The 20,345-nt window shown below is 48.7% G+C and overlaps 7 protein-coding genes across 7 annotated transcripts; 2 read left to right on the top strand and 5 right to left on the bottom strand.

Annotated features, from left to right (window-relative positions):
- Nucleotides 1-527: 527 nt before the first annotated feature.
- F4807DRAFT_452600 (uncharacterized protein) lies at nt 528-1,997 on the top strand (the record flags this gene model as incomplete). The annotated part of the gene is made up of 1 exon (XM_048000351.1): nt 528-1,997. The coding sequence occupies one exon, from the start codon at nt 528-530 to the stop codon at nt 1,995-1,997; it is 1,470 nt and encodes a 489-aa protein (XP_047852611.1).
- Nucleotides 1,998-3,318: 1,321 nt separating this feature from the next.
- On the bottom strand, nt 3,319-5,646 carry F4807DRAFT_452599 (uncharacterized protein; the record flags this gene model as incomplete). Its single annotated transcript, XM_048000350.1, has 4 exons — nt 3,319-3,420; nt 3,484-4,725; nt 4,774-5,295; nt 5,350-5,646. 4 exons carry the CDS (start codon nt 5,644-5,646, stop codon nt 3,319-3,321), a joined length of 2,163 nt encoding a protein of 720 aa, XP_047852610.1.
- Nucleotides 5,647-7,976: 2,330 nt separating this feature from the next.
- On the bottom strand, nt 7,977-10,043 carry F4807DRAFT_452598 (uncharacterized protein; the record flags this gene model as incomplete). Its single annotated transcript, XM_048000349.1, has 1 exon — nt 7,977-10,043. The coding sequence occupies one exon, from the start codon at nt 10,041-10,043 to the stop codon at nt 7,977-7,979; it is 2,067 nt and encodes a 688-aa protein (XP_047852609.1).
- Nucleotides 10,044-10,461: 418 nt separating this feature from the next.
- On the top strand, nt 10,462-11,922 carry F4807DRAFT_433123 (uroporphyrinogen decarboxylase). Its single transcript, XM_047998651.1, has 3 exons — nt 10,462-10,567; nt 10,639-10,680; nt 10,735-11,922. Exons 1-3 carry the CDS (start codon nt 10,513-10,515, stop codon nt 11,733-11,735), a joined length of 1,098 nt encoding a protein of 365 aa, XP_047852608.1. The 5' UTR covers nt 10,462-10,512; the 3' UTR covers nt 11,736-11,922.
- F4807DRAFT_164832 (uncharacterized protein) lies at nt 11,762-13,326 on the bottom strand. Its single transcript, XM_047993380.1, has 3 exons — nt 12,286-13,326; nt 11,900-12,181; nt 11,762-11,827 (listed from the first exon to the last, which is right to left on the bottom strand). Exons 1-3 carry the CDS (start codon nt 12,966-12,968, stop codon nt 11,788-11,790), a joined length of 1,005 nt encoding a protein of 334 aa, XP_047852607.1. The 5' UTR covers nt 12,969-13,326; the 3' UTR covers nt 11,762-11,787.
- Nucleotides 13,327-14,324: 998 nt separating this feature from the next.
- F4807DRAFT_164778 (uncharacterized protein) lies at nt 14,325-15,642 on the bottom strand. Its single transcript, XM_047993379.1, has 2 exons — nt 14,726-15,642; nt 14,325-14,589 (listed from the first exon to the last, which is right to left on the bottom strand). Exons 1-2 carry the CDS (start codon nt 14,923-14,925, stop codon nt 14,412-14,414), a joined length of 378 nt encoding a protein of 125 aa, XP_047852606.1. The 5' UTR covers nt 14,926-15,642; the 3' UTR covers nt 14,325-14,411.
- A 922-nt stretch (nt 15,643-16,564) lies between these two features.
- Nucleotides 16,565-18,671, bottom strand: F4807DRAFT_164755 (uncharacterized protein). Its single transcript, XM_047993378.1, has 7 exons — nt 18,088-18,671; nt 17,970-18,024; nt 17,838-17,917; nt 17,517-17,782; nt 17,155-17,461; nt 16,828-17,105; nt 16,565-16,763 (listed from the first exon to the last, which is right to left on the bottom strand). Exons 1-6 carry the CDS (start codon nt 18,438-18,440, stop codon nt 16,829-16,831), a joined length of 1,338 nt encoding a protein of 445 aa, XP_047852605.1. The 5' UTR covers nt 18,441-18,671; the 3' UTR covers nt 16,565-16,763; nt 16,828.
- Between the last annotated feature and the right edge of the window lie 1,674 nt (nt 18,672-20,345).

Here is a 20,345-nt window from a genome sequence, read left to right as displayed (position 1 = left end):
CGCAGCAGCAAAGAAGCGTATCGGATAATATAAGTCGTTCGACGACGCCTCGAACGGAGGGCTTACCCCAAGCTAGACGATCTGCGTCCAATACGAGCATTTCCCGATTCAGTAGGACACGGACACCAGACCCGCTTCGATTTCGGCCTGATAGTCCAGGCAGCTATACCTTCAGATCAGGCAATAATACCCCACCGCTTCTTAGACGGGTGGATAGGCGAATGAGCGGTGACCTTAGATCGCTCAGCTCCAACCTCCCAAATAACGATGAGTCGAGAGAAAATATCCACTCGAACCAAAACCAAAGCACAACACCCATCGCTAACGAAGGCCGTGTCCGAGCCAAGGACATGACCGACGTATATGTAAGTAATTATGCTAATACCGCATCTTTCATTTCTACGTTCTATCCATTGAAAAACACCAATGACGAGATGGGTACCATTCTATTTGCTAACTCCCCTCTGCAGGATGGATATGGCGAGGGCCGTATTGGATCCCCACGGTCCCCAACGAGGCCACAAAGCATGCGACGTCGCCAGAGCATGCAAGTGTTAGAGCTCGAATCCAGAGTCGAACAGCTAATAGCAGAAAATCGCGCGCTTGCCGATGCAAAATTGCATGCCGAACAAAATCTCAATAACCAAGCCGTCTCCGCTATCACAGAACGCGATGCCGAAATTGAAAGTCTCAAGGCGTCGCTCGAATGGCTACGCAAAGAAGTCACACGATTGACTGAGATCAACGAAGGCCTGCATAGTGCTAACAATGTCCTCGCCCTGAAACATAACGAGAAGTACGGCCAACTCGAGTCACGACACGCGTCCACATCTAAAGAGCTTGATGAATTCCGCTCCGCTCGAGAACAATTCACTAGAACACTAGAACAAAAGGACGCAGAGATACAAGAGCTTCGCGCTCAGCTCGAGGCCACTAAAGAGCAGGTCAGAGAGATGCAGCAACAAATTCTCGCCTCGAAGCCTCCTGATGCCGAGTTCCTCCGCCTTAAAGACGAGGATCATTTCGACCATCGTTGCCAACAGTTGTGTTCTCACGTGCAACAATGGGTCCTTCGCTTCTCAAAATTCTCCGACATGCGTGCTTGTCGATTGACGAGTGAGATCAATGATGAGAAGATCATCGACCGATTGGACAATTCCGTCCTAGACGGTTCCGATGTTGACACATATCTGAGCGACCGTGTAAGACGTCGCGATATCTTCATGTCGATGACCATGAACATGATTTGGGAGTTTGTGTACACGCGTTACCTCTTCGGCATGGACCGGGAGCAAAGGCAGAAGCTCAAGTCTCTTGAGAAGCTCCTGCAAGAAGTCGGACCACCCCAAGCTGTCCGACAATGGCGTGCCGTGACGCTGACGCTGCTGTCTAAGAGGCCAGCGTTCGGTGACCAACGCAATCAAGACACTGAGGCCGTCGTACAGGCAATTTTCCAAACACTGTCCATGATCCTGCCGCCGCCGTCCAACCTCGAGGCCCAGATCCAATCGCAGCTACGGCGCGTCATACGTGAGGCAGTCGATTTATCAATTGAAATGCGTACCCAGCGTGCCGAGTACATGATGCTGCCGCCACTACAACCTGAGTACGATGCCAACGGCGATCTGGCAAGAACCGTTTCTTTTAACGCAGCGCTCATGAATGAGAGGTCTGGTGATAAAAAGTCAAATGAACAGTACGAGGCAGACGGCGCCGTCGTCCGTACCGTACTATTCCCTCTGGTCGTCAAGAAGGGAGATGATAATGGTGTTGGTGACGAAGAGATCGTCATATGTCCCGCGCAGGTGCTTGTCGCGAAGCCCGCGGGTCACGCGCCCGCTCGCATGGTAACACCTTCGAGTGACGCGGGTGGAGTGCCACTTAGTAGAGGCGCTACTCCTTCCATGTCTGTAGCAGGCCAGAGCTCAGTAAGCGTCCAAATGCAGGACGCACCACTACCGATGCCTACACCACCCCATGATAGAGACTACATTTAGAGGATGGCATCATGGAATGACAGGAACAAAGCGGCAAGGGGATGTCGCCGAGGGGGGTAATAAAAAGGAAGGGGATAAGGTGATGAGTGTAGTAAATACGTACGCATTAATGAGGGGGTAAAGGCGGAACCGGCACGGGCCATTTTCTATTTTTTTTCTCTTTTCTTTTCCTTTTTGTTGTTTTGTCCCGGCCTTCAAAAAGTCATTTGGGTCTCACGGGAAGGTTGACGATTTTATTATACCTTGGCCGGCGTTTACTTGCACTGGACTGGACTGATTACACTTAAACTGCATGGGTCGGACGGCGACACCCATTTTCCCACTCTTGATGAACCATACAAATCACGTCTCATCTCCTCTCGTCTTCGTACGAAAAAAAATACCATGGAAACGAATCTCCTAACGTCGGAATTTCGAATCCCCCCTTTCGCCGTCTACGTCACGGGGAAAGGAAACGGGGAAAATGGGAAACGAGGATGTACCAGGACGGGCAAAGACACTGCTTAACGACTTTATGACCTATGAAACGTTTTTCCCCCTTGTTCGCTTCGATAAACGTGTACTTTTATACAGAGACTTCAAATTTACCTAGCACTATTACTATTACATACTTGCTGTCTTGCTTGCGTGCCTGCTCTGATATGAAATACTCTTCATAGCTGCATACATTCAATGGATGTAAGTAAACCGAAAATTTCCGCTTGGGGCGTTTCTAACTATAGTGAGCTAATAGGTAGGAGAAAATGTTCGAGTATTGAAAAATCCGGTGCACCTCATCCTGGCGATATTCACTTTCATACATCCATGGCTGTTGTTCGAACGACATTTCGTATATAAGCTAAGTATGAGCGTTTGGTCACCACGTACGACCATAGGAGCTAGAGAACTCGGGATCCCGTCCGCTCTCCCATCAGATAAGCTAGCTACTGCCGGATCAGTAGTTGGGTCGGTGACGACCAGCGAATCCCCGGTGTTGTACGTTGAATTTCTTTTATTTTTGCTCGTTTATACCAAGCTAGCTAGGTCCCTAGTTGGTTGTCTTTAGATATTTGCTTGATACCGGTAAGGCTGGATAGGTAGGTAGCCTTGAGGGTCTGAAGTTGAATTTTAGATAGTAATACGAACTGAAAAATAAATGAATGCCAAAATTTTACCGTGGTATATATGTTCCTTCATCTCCATATCTCGTAATCCTTCATGTCTTTCTTCCTATCCATTTATAAACCATTATCCTGAAATCTCCATTGCGAATTGCTTCATATCGTCTAATGTTTTGAGTTGAGATAGAGCCGGAATGAACCCCGTGTGATGTCTTATCTCCCTAGCCACACCAACTCGCAATGGTAAAATTGGGATCGTGAAACCCATGTACGCTCAGTCCGCCCGTCTGCGGATCGTTAGGAAAGAGGTTATTGATAGTATCCTGGCTCGTAAGTTAGCACGCAGTTTATGTTATCTCAGAGACATAAAATTCCAAGGGACTCACCCAATCGATAGTATCCATGACACTACCCTGTGCCGTCCCTGCTCCTCCCCTTACGGCCGACATGATGACTCTTGGGCCTCCTTGATCTGCATTCGACGAATCGCTATTTCCCGGGCTCGAGTGGCTCGGCGGCAAGCTCCACAAGGCTTGCCCATCAGAAACGCCAGCAAAAACCATTTGCTGTTGCGGTACTGGAGGTCCATTCGAAAGCGGAGGAGTATACCCTGGCTCAACTTTCGGCACATCCATTCCCACAGGCGGCTGCCGGGTATGGTTCTGTACAGCCGGGGCCGGCTTACCGGTTCCCGCGACTGCATTTTGCCCCGGGGCGGCCCGTGAGAGACTTGTCGGCCCGCGCATTTTGCGCATGCGCATATATACTGCCGTCTTGCCCTGTATTTCGGAAAGAAGTTGTATGGCTTTAGCTTCTGGTGGAAGCCTACGATCCATGCTGAAGACATAATCTAAGCATGTCCATATTCGGTCTGCCTCGCGAGACTGCGGACGAAAGTAGACTTCAGTTGCCAGCAGCAACGCAATCTGATATTGGAAGAAAGCACCTAAATACCATGCCCATTCGTGAAAATTGGGATTAGTCTCGAGTTGAATCGCAAGCTCGACGATCATAATGCCGGAAGTAATGAGGAGCTGGTTTAGTCGTGGAGGCATCGGGTTGGCAGCGTTAGAGTGGTAAGGGTGGAGGACCATGACGTGTAGGCGATAGGTTAATAGATACATCACGCATTTGGCATATCTTTGCATAGGTTGCGTAACATCCAGGAGGTGATCGTATTTTTCCGACATTCTCCTACGGAAATTTTCGATTTTAGTGAGCACGGCAGTTAACGTGGTTCGGTGAGTCTCAAGCCTCCGTCTATCGATCCATATAATGCGCATCATCTCACTAATCTCAAATCGGATCAAGGGAAGTGTGTTAGCAGTCCATTCATCCGATGATTCGGGGGGTACAACTGCGTGCGTAAGTTCATCCTCGTTACAATTTATAGGTAATTTTGTGTCGTAATCGTCTCGCCTGATAACCGGCTTGGGCCCCTGAGCCTCACAAGTCCGAACGTCGAGAAAGCATAGCTGGTGCCAGATCAAACGACGAACGTGAGTTTCGAGAGGTGTGAGCCCGTATGCATCCCCATCACGGTGTAAACCCATACACTCAGCCATTCGTGCCGCAGCACCAACGAGCACCGAATGGGCTCTCGACACCTCACCTCTGCATAGGGGAATCTTTCGTAAGGTTAGTAGTGTACGTTGGTCAGGGGTGACTTAACTCACCATGTACATGATAAACGCCTGCATCGTTTCCACCTTAGTAGTCCGCAGAAAGTTTGCCTTGCTTAAAGCGCTTTCGGTACCTAGCTTAAGGCTGGTAACCCAATACGCTCTCGAGTATCCAGCCGACTCAGGAAACACGGCGTTCTCATCTATGCTAACAGCACCGCTAAACATGGCCCCGAAAATGATAGCTTGCATCGAAGGCCGGGGCTCGAACCCTGCATTTATCTCTTCCCAGAAAGTCGCGTAAGTGGCTTCCAACGATGGGCGATGGGCGCAAGGAGCAATCGGATGAACGGCAATGAAGTATTGCTTCATCAACCAATCTGCGACGGGCCTAGGCGGCAAGAATTGGAGGATGGTCGGTGGCTCCCCTATTTGGCCGAAGAAGAATCCACTGGTTGGCACTATGTATTGATCTCCTGGCTTAAGGAAATCAGGCAAGTCATCAATTCCGGGCGTCTGGCCTCCGTTTGGAGGTTGTAGGCCCGGGGGCTGCGACCCTGATATGCCTGCTGCTATCTGTAGTTCATCTTTGTGAGTAAAGGACTTGTAACCATCATGCATAATTCATACCTCTTCTGATATCCTAGGTCGCGAAAGTCCGCCTATCCTTTCAGTGATACGCATTTTTCCTATTTGGATTCCCAGATCTATCATGTCGCCTGCCCCGTCGATATCGTCCTCGTATGTCACGTCTAGTGCTGCGAGGGGTGTAGCCTCTAAATCGCGTTCCTCATCAAAGTCGCCTGCAATATCGTCTGCTAGGATGCGCTGTTGCAGCGTGTTCTTCGAATTTGTAGACTTTGCGACATCCCGCTCGAGCTCTCGCTCAAGAGTTCCCTGCTTCTCCTTAATTTCGGCCAGGCGCATCTGACTGGCCTCGTCTAACCGTGGACCTATATAAAGACAGTCCCGGCCGGCCTTAACGCAGTTTGTGCATGAAGGGCTTGTCTTGGAACATTTTAATTTTCTTCTTCGACATTCCAAACAACTTTATAAACGGAGCGCAAAGAAACAAAACATCGATTTACCGGAAAGACCTAGACCTAGGTACCGGGAAACCGACTATTGCTTCTAGGGCACTCTCCGTGCTTAGGAGTTAGCTTCCGCACTTTGAATCGACGAGAAGGTAGGAGGACGATATTAGATAGGTTGGAGATGAATGGGTATAGCTATCTTATCATTTTTTCTCTTATTCCCGGCCCAGATACATGGTAGCAGAATATATCTCACCTATTGATCATGCGGTTGCGTCGGCGTATGGGCTTCGCCTGCCAGGCGGACCGTGAATGAGCTTCCGGGTCTAAGCCGGCCACGTGGTCGGTCTGTTCCATGATTATGGAACGGTGCTGAGATAGAGTAGCGGCCGGACTTCTTCGGGGTTGTTCAGGACTTTACGAGGTCTACTAGTGCGCCGACGCCGCCTGGTGGATCGTCGCCTCGATCTCATAGGCCCATCTAGCCCCCCAGATTTCATGTCAGATCTCACCCAAAGCGTCGGGGATACTGGTATTGGCTAATTGAGCGGCTGGACCAATTTATTTTCTTCTTTGGCTCGATGGGTATTCGCAGGATTCTCTTCGATACAATATGGTAAAGATACGGGCGTAAATGAGTCGTTCTTTAGGTGTGGTGAGCTTGCTCTATTATATGGCATCAAAGATCAGAACCCGATCAGCACCGGCATCTGGATATACGTCTCTGCGGTATTGGGACAACCCAGGTGGATTCGGTGGGTTCTGCACGTCGAAGGGGGGTAGTAATATAGCTACCGATCCCGTGGGCTCCCTTGCATGCAATTAACGTCCATGGATGAAAACGGCAGAGTTATATGACCACCTTCGCTGCTGATACTGCTGCTGCATGTCGGGAGCACCCACGAATAATCGCAGGGTATCTAGCGAGTCGGGGGTGGAGGGTGGAGTGAGTAAGTTATGAGAGAGAAAAAAGAACAAGGAGACAAGGCTAAGGCTAGCTATCCCCCCATCGTTGATAACTAGGTACTATTAAGCAGGCGGAACGTCATAGGAAGAAGGAGAAAAAAAACAAGAGAAGGAAAGGAAAGGAAACAATCTGGAGTACATACACCGGGCGGCGCGTAGTGGGGCTATTTCCTCTTATTCTGTCTTGTGCCTGCCATTTACCTTACAAATGGTGGACGGTTTCCGGCTACATCTATACATTCATCCCATCCACCGGGCTGTAGCTACCTAAGCCCTGAGACACTAAGACACAGACCCCATCTACAAAGGAATATTGTACATAGTACCTACATAGGTACCTCTGTACGCCTGTACGAGGTATATATGTACCTTTAATCTTTAGCAATTAACAGTTAACAGTTAACGAGCATTGACTTTTAGTGGATCGAAGGTGATCAGGTAGTGGCCCGACCAGCGCCCCGGGTAAGCTACCCGAGTAAACGGGGAAAGAGCTCAAGGAAGAACCTTATGCACAAAATCAGAGCTAACCATTTGCAGCTACCCAATCAAGAAATCGACAGATTCGATTGCTGACTTCTTTCCCGATTCTGTATATGGCTCGTCACAAATTTACAGTGCGTTGAATACTAAGTTACTTAGCCTCATTCGGCCCTCCCGACTATCCTCTAAGGATATCCAACAAGCGAATAATCTTAAAGTAGAGCCGAATAGGACCACATGCATTTGACATAACCCCCTCTTACCCCCCTTTCATCCCTATCGAATCCTTCGTCATATAGAGTTAATATTGCTAGCCTACCCCAGCACCTGGCACCTAAAGCCCTAAGACGAATACCTAGGGGGCACATAAAGGGGGGCTAACGCCAACCCGTCATATCTGTAGGCATCCTAACTGCCGTGTAACCGATGGCAATGTAATAATAAGCTCAAGTCTTTCCAACAAGAAACTTTAAGCAGTCGTGGGATACCAATCACAGCCTCCCTTCCGATATTTTAAGAAGCGAACCCGGATAGAATCAGTCGAGTATTACGTAGCTTATAGGACTCCGCTTGTGATACCGATGCCCATTTATTACCTATCCAGCCTGGTATGTATCGCTCACGTTCCAATTATGGAGCCAAGGGTGAGCGCATGCAGAATAAGCTTCAGATCTAAAGATTCATCTTCGGTCTGCATCAGTCGGCCCTGCTCTTGCGGATGACCCAGCAGCCGAAACTCTCTTGGGGTTTAAAGTTGTCCTAGCTTCGGCCGGCGCCTCATCCGGCACTCTCGCGGCGACACCGGTTATTGAGCTCTCTCCATCGCCTAATACCCAGCCCTATCCGTATCATCTTGTCGCGGCTGACGTGCTTGTGCAACAACCCCAAAACCCAACGAATTCGGCTAGTTCTGCCTGGCTCCCCACGCGCGAGATCCCTTGTGACAATATGTAATAGAGCCCGCAAGACTGGTGTTGGTATGACAGCCCTGGAAAAACTCTGAAGATAATTTGTACAATGTGTAATTAGGGTCAGGGAGGCCCTAGGTGATATGATTGGCGAAAGGGCAACCGCCCTCGCTGCTTTAGTTGCCTTTAGGATTTGACGCTTCGTCGCGAGCCTGTACCGTATTCGGTTCCTCCTTGCCCGATACTTTATACGCAACGCGCGGAGAATTTCAGTTTGTCTCAGGGATGGAGATCTTGTCAAAAGTTTCAAGACCTTGGTTGAAGACTTAGACTGCCAGAATTTCTTAGAGCCGGTTCTACTCTTCTCGTAGAGACTAAGAATTTCTATAGCGAGTAGAGGCTGGCGTACTCCGATGGTAAGATTCACCAGCGGTCTCACCTCATTCTTCACAAGATTCCGGAAAGCTTTCGCGAGACGCATGATATCTTGATGTCGGCCGAGCTTCTCGAGGAAATTACAAAACGCTTTAACATGGTCGAATTGTTTGGTCCTCCATAATGCCAGGATGAAATAACCATAGAACAGCTCGTCCCTTTCTCCGGGTATTCTTTCCGTGAGGGTATTTGCCACTGTTGGTGCATCCACAACCGTAGATCGATGTCTAGCAAGATACATCTCGCAAATCTCTCTATTCGAGAGAGGTCGGGCATATCTTCCAGATTCAAGAACAAAGCACGCTGCTATCAAGTAGTTGAAATCTATGTTTGGTAGCCTGGCTAAAAGTTGCAGCCAGCTGTAACGTACTCGATCGTAATCGCACGTCTTCCGTGCCATATAATTTGACACATATAGAGTACCGCGTTGCAATATCTGGGGATATTTGGCTAGGTTAAGACTTCTCAAAATTGTGGCCATCTGACCGGCTTGGCGGATCAGTGACGAACGTTCTCTCTCACGCCCAGAAGCCAATAAATAGGTATTTAAATTGGCGCACAAATTTTCCAGTATATTTGTAGGCATGTCGACGAGGTGACGCTCTGGTATATTGGCCATAGTCTCTGCAAGTACGCCAAGGGTATTTATTTGTAGCTTCGACATTCCCCGTAATATATAACCCCAAACCAGGAGGTCGGAATCGTTGTGTTTGTGTACACCGCTATGAGATAGCCCTCGGGTTGTTGCTTTGAGTAGGCTCAGCATAACTGCATCAGCTATGATTCGCTTCAAAGGCTTGATGGTGTCCGACTGTAGCATGGAGAGTTCGTTCTGGATACCATCTAGTATAGAACAGATGGCCTCGCTAGAAAAAATACCACTAGCCAAAGACATTCTCCAATTGTCACAGAATCCTGTGAAGTTCGGTCTTGTCCGGTCCGTCGCATCTGATGATAAATCTCGAAATAAAAGCTCAAGCCCCGTTTTAATCACCAACGGTGGGCTAGTCTGAGCATCCCAGACTATTTTCTGCAGAGGTTGCTCTATAATGTCTGGTGTACGTGTCAACTGATCCCCTATGTCGTCCGAGGCCGTGTCCGGAGCTGGATTAACACGACCAGCGAACCAGCCCAAGACGGATTGTATCATGCTTCTTCCTTCTACCTTTTCAACTCCACTTCGCTGAAGTAGCGCATTTGGTGGTGAAGGTGGCTTCCATTTCCATCGTGTAAGGTCGGGTAGATTTTCTAGCGCCCACAATGGTGAGGCTGGGTGAGACTGGCCAAAGTTAAGCTCTCCCATTTGTCTCTTCCCTATGCGCCTCCTATTCTCCATCGGGCCCGGGACAGAGGAGCCATATCGGGCGACTGTCCTCAAGATGACGTAGTAGCGCTCAAACACGGCGATGAGGAGGGCTTCGGGAAACCGTGTAGCATCGTTATAGGAGCAGAGGTGACGGTGGGTGGCACGGCGCCATCGCAAAGCCAGGGCGAGAGTCATGGATGAATGAGGGAAGAGGGGGATGGTATGGTGGACAAATCCACCTCTCTATCATGAGCAAATTGACAATCCTAGTGAGACCATTCTCACTTATTCTAGACGAATATCTAGATAGTCATTAGGTACCGGGGACGGAGGGGATATCCACCTGTATAAGTAGGTAGGTATGTAAATGTTGTTGAAGTATTGAAGTATAAAATTGAAATTGACGTCAAAAAGTTGAAAATCAATTAAAGCAGTTTCATTGGCCATATTTTGTTTTTTTCTGTCTCCACTGCGCACTTTCCACATTCCGTGACCCCGCTATTGCAGGTGAAGTTCAACCCACCACTAAAGCTACCCCTACCTGCCCTAACCTAAGGTACAGGTACGTACTTCCAGCAGCAGCTTCTTCTACAACCCACCACCCCGCCATCCCATCATCCCGTCTTCACCCAAACCCTCAGTCACCTGTATATATAGATTGACCATGGCTCACAACTTTGAGCCATTGACCAACGATTTGGTCCTGAGAACGGCACGAGGTGTGTGGTATTCTGGTATCATAATCACTTTCAGGCTATAGACTAATTTCAGCGTTCGTGGCATAATATAGGCGAAGATGTAGAGCGTGCCCCAGTATGGATCATGCGTCAAGGTATACACAGTCAATACCACACATGAAGGAATTGACCATTAATTTCACCATTAGCTGGCCGGTACCTACCGGAATACCACGAGGCAAAGGGAAATCGGGACTTTTTCGAAGTCTGTCGCAATCCCGAAATTGCCTCTACCTTGACTTTGCAGCCCATTGAGCGCTTCGCCGGCTTGCTAGACGCCTCTATCATATTCTCTGACATCCTCGTCATACCCCAGGCTTTAGGAATGGTCGTCGAGATGGTAGAGAAGAAGGGTCCGCATTTTCCGGATCCGTTGAAGTCGCCCGACGACGGTCAATACGCCAAGGTGCTCAACAGGAGTGTAGATGTTGCGGCCGAGTTAGGCTACGTCTACGAGGCCGTGACGTTGACGAGGAAGAAGCTGAAAGGCCGCGTGCCATTGATCGGCTTCTGCGGAGCTCCTTGGACTCTCTTCTGCTACATGGTAGAGGGCGGCGGGACAAAGCTCTTCATCGAGAGCAAGAAGTGGATCTACCGCTTTCCTGAAGAGTCCAAGGCCATGCTTCAGAAGATATCAGAGGTCTGCGTTGAGCATTTAGCGCTGCAAGTCAAAGCCGGAGCTCAGATGATCCAAGTCTTCGATTCGTGGGCAGGAGAGTTATCTCCTTCGACTTTCAAGAAGTTCAGCGAACCTTACCTGGCTTATATATCTAAGCACCTACCCAAGAGGTTGACAGAGCTAGGCTTGGAACATGTGCCCATGATTGTCTTTCCTAAAGGGGCTAACTACGCTCTCGACTCCGTTTGCAACCTAGGTTACGATGTCGTGGGATTGGATTGGCAAATCGACCCCGCGGAAGCCGTCAAGATTCGAGGGAATAGACGTATCGTGTTACAAGGAAATGCGGACCCCGGTGTTTTATACGGCACACATGAATCTATAACCGAGACGGTAGAAGAAATGGTAAAGGGTTTTGGAGGTGGCAAGAAGGGTTGGATCGCCAACCTAGGCCATGGCATAACGCCATTTGTGAAGCCGGATGATCTAAAATTTTATCTTGAAGAGATAAAACGGTTAACAAGCAGTTAAAGAGACGTTGTAGATTCTATTATGTTTTTATAAGGGATCGCTAGTAAGCTATCTATCGGGTCGGAAAACTCTTGTCTAGATCTATCGTGCTCCTATTCCTAGTTAGTTACTCGGCGAAAAGAAAAAAAGATATAGAATAACAATGTATGAGTGGTTACACTTACCAAGATACCGTCCAAGCCACTTTTCCGCCTAGACTCTTGCAAACCCTTTGGCTCTGGGGATTGTCCGGAGCGACATCCGCCCAGCAATGCCCATCATCATCGTAATCCTTCAAGCGCTCGCGAAAAATCTTAACAGCCACAGCTTTCGCAAAACCCCTTCCTCGCCACTCTTCCTCGCAATGGAGGCTGCTCAGCGAGGAATCGGGGCCCAGGAAAGCCCACGCGACAGGCGTGCCATCGTCGCGATAGACGGCCATACTAGGCAGTAAACTAACAGTCCGCCTATACAACACAGCTTAGTCAATTATCCCATCCCATAACGCCATACCACCGTCCTCGCGGAAGAACCGAAAAAAAAAAAAAAAAAAAAAAAGAGGGAAACATACTCAGTCCTAGGGATCTTCGTCCTCGACAGCATAAGCGGTATATCCTTGCGCCGGACCGGCTCCCAGCGCATATCTCCCTCCGCCGCTACCAGCGGATCCCGCACCTCGGGCAGGGCCCCGAGGCGGAATATCCACTTGTCGAAGATGCTCACGAAGTCGAACACGATCCCTTGGTTCAGCAGCGCCAGGCGCAGCGTCTCGCCCAGCGCGCCGGCGAACACGCACGGGTCCCCCGCGCGCGCCGCCGAGTACGCTTCCCGCAGGCGCTTGACCTCCCCTAGGACCGCGCGCGCGCACGCGGCTGACGCTTCTTCTTTGCTTTCTTCCGTTCCACCCGCCCCTCCATCAATATCAACAGAAGGAGGAGGAGAAGGAGAAGAAGCCGCGCGGGCTAGCGCGTCAGGTCTCCGCTCCAGCGAAGCGTACAACCATATCTCGGTTTCGGGGCCGCGCGAGAAGTCCAGGTACGCGGCAGCGAAAGGCACGTCGCCGTCTTCTGTGGGTTCCTCCGTCGCGTCTGAGGCCGCCGCGTAAAGGATCCGGGTATGCTCCGTGATGCCGCCCGGGAAGCGCGTGAACCTGAGGCGGCGCAGCAGCGGCAATGCGTGCGGCAGGTGGTGCGACCTCAGGAGCTGCTCGAGGGCGGCCGGGGGCGAGGTATACACTTTTACCTTGGCAGACATAGTGCCTAGTATTGCTTCTCCTTCGTATGCAGCCCTTCCCCCTTGCTTTGAAATTCATACGTATGAGGGGAAGGCGGGGAAAACCGAGAACTAAGGTCTACCTAATACGTACTAATGTCCAGAACCAAAGGGTCGGACAAGACGGAGAGAAGAAAATAAGAATTTTGCATTTCGAGGCGGATCGCCTTCCGAACTTATCGGCGACGGCGTCGCGGCTCCTACGTGACTCATGAGACTTCCGTAGTCGGAACCGGGGTTAGATCTCGGACTTGCGATTCGCATTTTAACGACTCCCCTACTCGTAGTATACCCATAAGCATATAGATCGAACTAATTTGGATTTTTGAGGTTTCCCCTAATATCTACAAAGTACCTACGAAAACGGAAATATGCGATACGATCGTCATAATCGCCATCGTTGTCGTCGCCGCCCGCCGATCTCCGGAACAGCTACAGATTCAATTTCTGCATGGATATAAAAAAACAGGGGACGGAAAGATCCGTAGTAGAACAGCCACGCTTTGACGCGGTCACCAACGCAAAATCCATGAAGCGATTGGGAATGGAAATAATAGGCGAATCTGGACCAGTAAAGATGGACTGAATAGGGTCATAGCGAAATTCTTTCCATGGATATCTTAGCAACATTCACTTGCTCAGGGGTATATCATATTAGATCAGCAAACTTTCGCCTCCCCTTGCTTTTCAAATCTGCAGATGTGCCATGATTCTGCAATGCATTCGGGATTTATTGAACCACGTGTAACTAACAGCAAGTTTGTCGACGTATACCTTATGTGGAAAAGGGCAGTCGCACAACGTCGCTGTCAAGAGATTCATTGGATTAGGATGAGAATGTTACTTAGATGTAGACTATACAACAGGAGAGAGAATGGAATTTACATGGATCGTGGGACGCATCAAATACTAAATAGACCTATCACGAAATACAGTAATGGATGGGCAACTATATATTTTCCATCCCTGAAACATCTATCATGACTAACTTCATTCATCAAGCATGGGTACGTAATATGGGGTTACGTAGGTGGATGCATTTGCTAGATCCCTTCGCAAACGGAGCCCTGGAGCTCTATACTACTATGTAGCTCCTTATAGGGGAATTCTTGGGTAAGAACACATGGCCCCTTTTGATCACACTTCTGCTACTGTCAAGCAGACGACCCTCGACATCTCGACCAAATTCCGTTTTTAATTTTGTATGGAGCCATATTCTCTCTTTTATCCCACGAGTAAAAATGCAAACCATAACTCCATGCTCACCAATGCCGATGGTATATCGGACCCGAATCAAACGTGCAAGAAATCAACACCACCCTAACCCCTTTTGTTTTTCATGAATCCGCACGAACAGCACCAATGATTATCGTGATAGAAGAATCATTTAGGCGGCGCCTTTGACACCTTCATCCTCAGGGCATCCTAAGCCTTCTTGAAGAACTCCTTGGCCTTGGCCGCCAGCCCATTATGTCGAGGAGCCTGGTCGTCGATAGCCGAGTCGTTCTTCGCTATCTCGGCCTCCTCGCTGCCTGGCTTGACAATATTGGCCGCACCTCCACGCCCTACGTGAGTTGCGCCCTGGCTAGGTCGTCTTTCGATGCTGGAATCAATCATGTTAGCTACACATCTATAACCAATTGACAAACATATTATGGTTCTAATTCTTGATGGCGAATATCCTCATTCGATCACCCATCCGCCTTGAAAGCTCCGCAGAAAGAAATTTGGTAACCTACGGCCCGACGTCTTGGCGTGCTCGCGTCTGAGCTGGATCGTTGTTCGGTGCCATGTTACCAGAGCCTCCTCGGCCAGTAGTAACGACAGGCGTCTTCAAAGTCGGTGTCTCGAGGTCGGTTGGCTGGATCTTGGGAGACTTGGTAGAGTCGGCGATGTTGCCAGCGCCACCCCGGCCGGTAGAAGTCATCTGGCCAGTCATCTTCAAAACGTTTTATGAAAGTCAATTGACGTCTTAGAGAGCAATTGAGTTTTGTTCTTGGTAGTCAACGGAAGTTAAGCAATTAAGACAGAGTCAAAGACGAAGACGAAGACGAAGAATTGTGCCCGAGTTCGATAAATGCCCAACGACTGAAGATCTGAGAATTGCGCAATATGTGCCGGATAGCACTTATTAATGCGACTGACTTATAACTGTGACAAAAGTCCAAGCCTCAAAAAAATCTGAGACGTTCATATGACTAAACTACTGGGTCTTGGTAACCACTACATACCACAGTCACAGCCGAGGCGTGCCTGCTTCTAGATCACAGGGCGAATCAGAATTTTCCCGACTAAATCGAAAATGAATTTGGAAGGAAGTTGCCGTCAAAGAGAAACAAGTATATCCAAAAATTTGTTACATCATTCGCGCCATAAGAATGGTAGAGTTCGTCAAGGTTCCACTACCAAAAAAACGGACTGACCGTCTAGGGCCGACGGATGAGGTAACTAAGACGTAATGAAAATACCGGCTTTTTAGTACATGGTGTCATTTGTCATTGCGCTTTCGCCCAAGTTGTTCTTGGCTGTTCTGGCCGTCGTGATACTCTCATCTAGTCCGGAATATCTACTTTTTACAGTATAGGTATACACGCTTGCAAATTGAATCTATTCTGGGTTTTTGTGTGTTGAAAGACGTAGCCTCGTCCCTTAATATCCAGCCTATGCCGACTAGGGAGGTAGGTGTGCGTAGAAGCCGAGCTGAATATAAGGCCAAGGTAGATAGCCTTATCAGATGTAATCTCGTCTGTCGAAGCTGACTGGTTTTAGTCGATTTACTAGTAGCTTACCGAACATACGGTTCTCCTTCCCCAGATCATACCGGATCTGAGCTTTGACGAAAATGAATCTTTTATCCGGTACGCTGGTTGGCTGGTAATTTTCTTCGTTCTAGTGAGGAGATGAAAAATGCAATGCATGACGGAACCGTCTGATCGCAAGCGAAATCTTTCAAAGCCACGCGATTCCCGAGTTGGTACCCGTATGTCTGTGTGTCTGGCGTTTACCTAGATATTCATCTGCATGTGGTCGTCTGAATTCTTGCCAAGCCTCGGTCTCGTCTCAAGGTTTTGTGACAGTGAAACCGGTGCGCATATCCATCTGTCATCCCAAAATTAAGGTAAATATATCTAGGCACACAAACTTTCCATGTCATACCTACCACATCATCGGAGTAATCAATCTGGGTGCAGATTTCATGTTAATATATGTACGCGTGCCCATCGGCTGTCGTGCTATTCTCGCCCGAATCATACCTGGCTGTATACACAAGGTAGAAGGGGATTAGTAGAAATATTCAAAAAAAAATTAGGAATATTAAATCTGGCCTCATCGGCTTCGTACCTAGGTAGTCAAGAAATTCTAGGAAATATCCTTTAGTCACAAATGGCGGAAATTAGGTATTCATCAAGGTAGTTGGACGGAAAGTTACTGCGTGTCCCGAAGACCAATGACGCGCATATCTTTTGAAATTCATCGCTTCCATACATCTCATCTGTGCTTATGGCGGGTATATTGCAGAACCAAACCCTCGGTTTGCAAATGTAACGTATGAACCTAGTCAACCACATGTTAGGTTGAGCAGGGCACTCCCAAGCTTTGCCCTGTCGTCGCCCGACCTCTTTTTCTGTCGGCATCAAGCGGGCTTCTCTATTTCCTGCATGGGATCCAAGCCCCTTTCTGACATATACCTGTCCAAGGGTGTACGAGCGCAAATGCCCTCGACCATGTATCGTGCTGTGATAGGTTGTCCCTATTCCAAGGGAAATGTAGCCGAACCTGGCAGGCGTAACATCCAACGGAGTCAATTTCGTCCCATATCCGGATAACGGTTGTGACAAACCCTAATTGTCGTCTTCATCATCCGATCCTCTACCCTTGCTCCCCTTTCCGTCTTGACCATCCTTCCTGATTGGAATTTTAACTCCCTGCACGGCAAAGCACTTGCTCAGAGCAGTGCTTTCGCAGACACCGGGAAATTTCTTGGCTGAGTAGACCTGGAACTTCTCGCTAAATACCTGCGCAAGCACCGGCGCTCTGCCTCGGTTTAGAAGTTCGGCGTCGCTGCCGCCGTTAGACGTAGCATCTGGTCTTCGTAGATTGATAAACGAAAATCGCAATCTGCACGTTGTGTAAGCGTGACGCGGGTGGCTTGCGCTTGGCAACTTACCTAAACCAGCCTTCGGTTCGGACACTTAGATCCTGCAAAATAAACCATATTCCAATCTTGTCCGTTGGATCGGTGAGACGCGACGCACTGGCAGCAAGGCTACCGATAAGGTTTCTCGTATACATGCCATTTGGTGATTGAGGCCCCATTAAGCGGTGTTGCGTCATCTGATGCCCAGACATATCTTGGGAGAAACGAGGTCCGAACATTGGCTGTGATGGAAGCTGAGGCACACCTGGTACCATTTCGTTTCGATAACCCCCGCCAGGATAGCCGTACGGTTGGGCTTGTGGCGGGTAACCGTACCCTACAAAGAGTGAGAAACAGAACGTTGTGGCACTGGTAACTGGGGCATCACTCACCTTGTCCGTAGGGGTCTGGTTGATAAGGAGGCATTGCGTGAGGGTAACCTGCGTTGGTTTGCTGTGCATATTCGCGGTTTGAAGGCACGATGGATTGATATCCATAACCACTGGTCTGGCTTCCCTCAATCACTTCTCGAAAAGAAGAGGCCTGTGTGGATGAGATGGACGGCGATTGCTGGGAGTGTTTGACTAGGTTGACCTCTTTGTCACCATTCTCAGACCACAGATCAACGTGCAACACATAATGTTGGTGCTCAACCTCACTAACTTGGGATTAGCTATGGTTCACGGGGAGTGACAATGTCGTGTTTCACGCACTTGCAATCTACCTCTTTGCCCGTGGTTTTGTCCATCACAACAAGCCTGATACATGGCGGAGGGGTGATGGGTCGTCGATCCTACTTGCCATTAGCGTTCAATCGGCGGACAGAATGGACAAGCCATGCTTACCTTGTCACCGAAACCACACATTCTCGCCCTTAGAGGTTGTTGGACAACCTCGAGTCTATACCCTTTGTTAACCCCACAGCTAGAAATTGCGGGCTGTACAGCCGAGGATGAATAATACCTATATTTCCTAGTTGCGTCGGTGCCCTCGATAGGTTGCGGAGCTGGCTTGTCCTTTTCTTCGGCGCCAGGTTTAGAGGTAAGCGGATTGGAGCCGGGACCGCCAACGCCGTTCTCTGTTGCGGTGAGCTCTCCAGCGCGGTCTCTAGGGCCGGGCATATTAGGCGGGGCCATATTCGTTCTCGGAGGTGGCATGTTCGTGCGATGAGGGTTCGTTATGGGATCTTGCTGATAATTAAAGGACATAGGTGGAGGAAGCTGGGCGTAACCTGGATGATGCGCAGACGGTCCTGGCATGTCAGGCGGGAATGCCTGCGAATGGTGGACAGGCGGAGCTGGGTAACCTGAACTCATAATGTCTAGATTATTCTTTGCTTCCCCTAACCTTCTGCACAGTTTATTTCTTTTCCTTTTCCTTTCTGGTCCCTACGGAACTGGCGCAGCAGACCTCAGTGCAGTTTCTGTTTTCCTGCACCTAAGATGGGATGGGCGGGGAGGTCTGAAATCGGGCTGACAAAGCGTGGTTGAGAGAGGTCGGTCAAGGTCGAGGGCGAAGGAGACTTAAGGCGTGAAATATGCCGTACTCGAAAAGCGTGTACTGACGGTTGTAGGTGGAGCGTATTGTCCTCTAATAAGGGCTTGAGTATTATATATTTGAATGCAAGTTGAGTTTGGTAAGGTGGTAAGGTTCATGCACTCATGGGGACCTCGGTGGTGGACTAGGCGGGACATCCACAGTTTAGCTTTCCAATAGGGAGATGAGAGCTAGAGATCGGACGGTTTCGCTGGATAACTGTATTCTACTAAAGTTTGTTTACTATGCGGTAGAAATAAGGTGGGATGATTTGACCGTTCGAAGTATGGAGAAACGTGGTTGGAGAAAAATTATAACTTCGAACAAAAAAAAACCTATGTAAGACAACGTCCCCTCAAAGGCTCTTAAGGGACTTTGACTGCACCTGCTGTGATCAACTGGGAGAGGCGCAAACTTTATTAAAGCAGATGGAAGCGCCACCAGCCGATTGGAGGCAAGGGTCAAGAACATACAGTAGCCCTGGAGCTTGTCGAGCTTTCTTTGGGGGAAGACATGAGGTGGGGGGGTGTGGCGCGCCCGTAGATTAGCATGGTATTAACATGGTAAGGTGGATTTAATGGGGGAAAGTGTCTTGGAAGAACACTGTGATACCCGTAGTGGGTTAGTGGATATGGCGGCTAACCCTTGTTAATGGATGTACTACGAACAGTCATGAACTAGCAGACTAGCAGTCCCGGGAAGGCACGCATCGGAACTTTTGCAAGGTTAGGGTAGATATCCAGTAGGCGACTAGCTTGAATAAGTATGAAGTGGTAGCTATTACCCTGATATTACTTGGGATATGCTTGTCGAGGGAGTTTGGTAAGTTTGACTTGAGTCTTGGATGACACTTGCTTGACTTGTTAGCTATCAGAAAGGAAGCTCAAGCTAAGAGTACTAAGGCAACTGCAACTAAGATAGAATATTGATTGTACATATAACACGAACTACACGAACTGCACGAACAAACATTCTCAACTACTACTACTACTACATAAGAAAAGATAAGCACAAGGCTCATCCTATTCGAGACCAAATATGTACGTACATGTATGATCGATGTATCATAGTATGTCAGTTATGTTTAAATGTTGAGGATGTGGCAAAATAGAGGGTGCCAGATGATTGGGTGCCGTATATTCGGGGTCGATGATGTATACTTGGCGGTATATTCCTTTAGTGTAGACATTTTGATTTTGTCAGCCTGACAAACTGCAACGGTTCCGAGGTCAGGACTCGCAAGTAGTAGTAAATGGATGATAAGCAGGTAAGCATGGCCCGAAACGTCTCGAGACAAGAAGACAAAGACCAAGATAAAGACAAAGACTGGCCGATTGGAATGGTTCGAATAGTTGGCTGTCTAAGTGCCGACTAAGAACAAGGTATATCGGGCGTTATAGCGAACGGACCTATAATATGTGTAATAAGTACCTAGTAATCAGGTTGTTTCTAGCCTCCATCGCAAGGCTATCGGATACCTGGCATGCCGATATAAGTCTCCATTGTTAAACCATGAAGTTACAAAAGTCTTTCATGGCAGGTAGTAGTTAGATTAGGCGCCAATTACATCTTGGGCATCTGGTCTGCTGGGTCTGCTGGCGTTTGAGAGCAAAGACCAAAGACCAAAGACCCCTTAGACGCGATCGACTATTTCGATGTTGTGCATGTCACGAACAATTAGACTT

The sequence above is a fragment of the Annulohypoxylon truncatum genome (genome assembly GCF_022578515.1).
Source record: "Annulohypoxylon truncatum strain CBS 140777 unplaced genomic scaffold F4807scaffold_24, whole genome shotgun sequence".
Taxonomy (NCBI): Eukaryota; Fungi; Ascomycota; class Sordariomycetes; order Xylariales; family Hypoxylaceae; genus Annulohypoxylon; species Annulohypoxylon truncatum.
The sequence above is the reverse complement of the archived record's forward strand: the minus strand, read 5'-3'. Positions and strand labels throughout refer to the sequence as shown.

Bases quoted from the DNA above. Each gene is read 5' to 3' on its own strand.
- F4807DRAFT_164832 (XM_047993380.1), bottom strand. From the start codon at position 12,968: ATGTCTGCCAAGGTAAAAGTGTATACCTCGCCCCCGGCCGCCCTCGAG. The intron at 12,182-12,285 runs GTATGTTTCCCT...TGTGTTGTATAG, and splicing joins ACGAAGATCCCTAGGACTGA to GCGGACTGTTAGTTTACTGC. The intron at 11,828-11,899 runs GTAAGTGTAACC...AACTAGGAATAG, and splicing joins GTGGCTTGGACGGTATCTTG to GAGCACGATAGATCTAGACA.
- F4807DRAFT_164755 (XM_047993378.1), bottom strand. From the start codon at position 18,440: ATGAGTTCAGGTTACCCAGCTCCGCCTGTCCACCATTCGCAGGCATTC. The intron at 17,783-17,837 runs GTGCGTGAAACA...ATCCCAAGTTAG, and splicing joins GGCAAAGAGGTAGATTGCAA to TGAGGTTGAGCACCAACATT. The intron at 17,462-17,516 runs GTGAGTGATGCC...CACTCTTTGTAG, and splicing joins ACCAGACCCCTACGGACAAG to GGTACGGTTACCCGCCACAA.
- F4807DRAFT_164778 (XM_047993379.1), bottom strand. From the start codon at position 14,925: ATGACTGGCCAGATGACTTCTACCGGCCGGGGTGGCGCTGGCAACATC. The intron at 14,590-14,725 runs GTAGGTTACCAA...GATTGATTCCAG, and splicing joins GCACGCCAAGACGTCGGGCC to CATCGAAAGACGACCTAGCC.
- F4807DRAFT_433123 (XM_047998651.1), top strand. From the start codon at position 10,513: ATGGCTCACAACTTTGAGCCATTGACCAACGATTTGGTCCTGAGAACG. The intron at 10,568-10,638 runs GTGTGTGGTATT...GGCATAATATAG, and splicing joins GGTCCTGAGAACGGCACGAG to GCGAAGATGTAGAGCGTGCC. The intron at 10,681-10,734 runs GTATACACAGTC...TTTCACCATTAG, and splicing joins AGTATGGATCATGCGTCAAG to CTGGCCGGTACCTACCGGAA.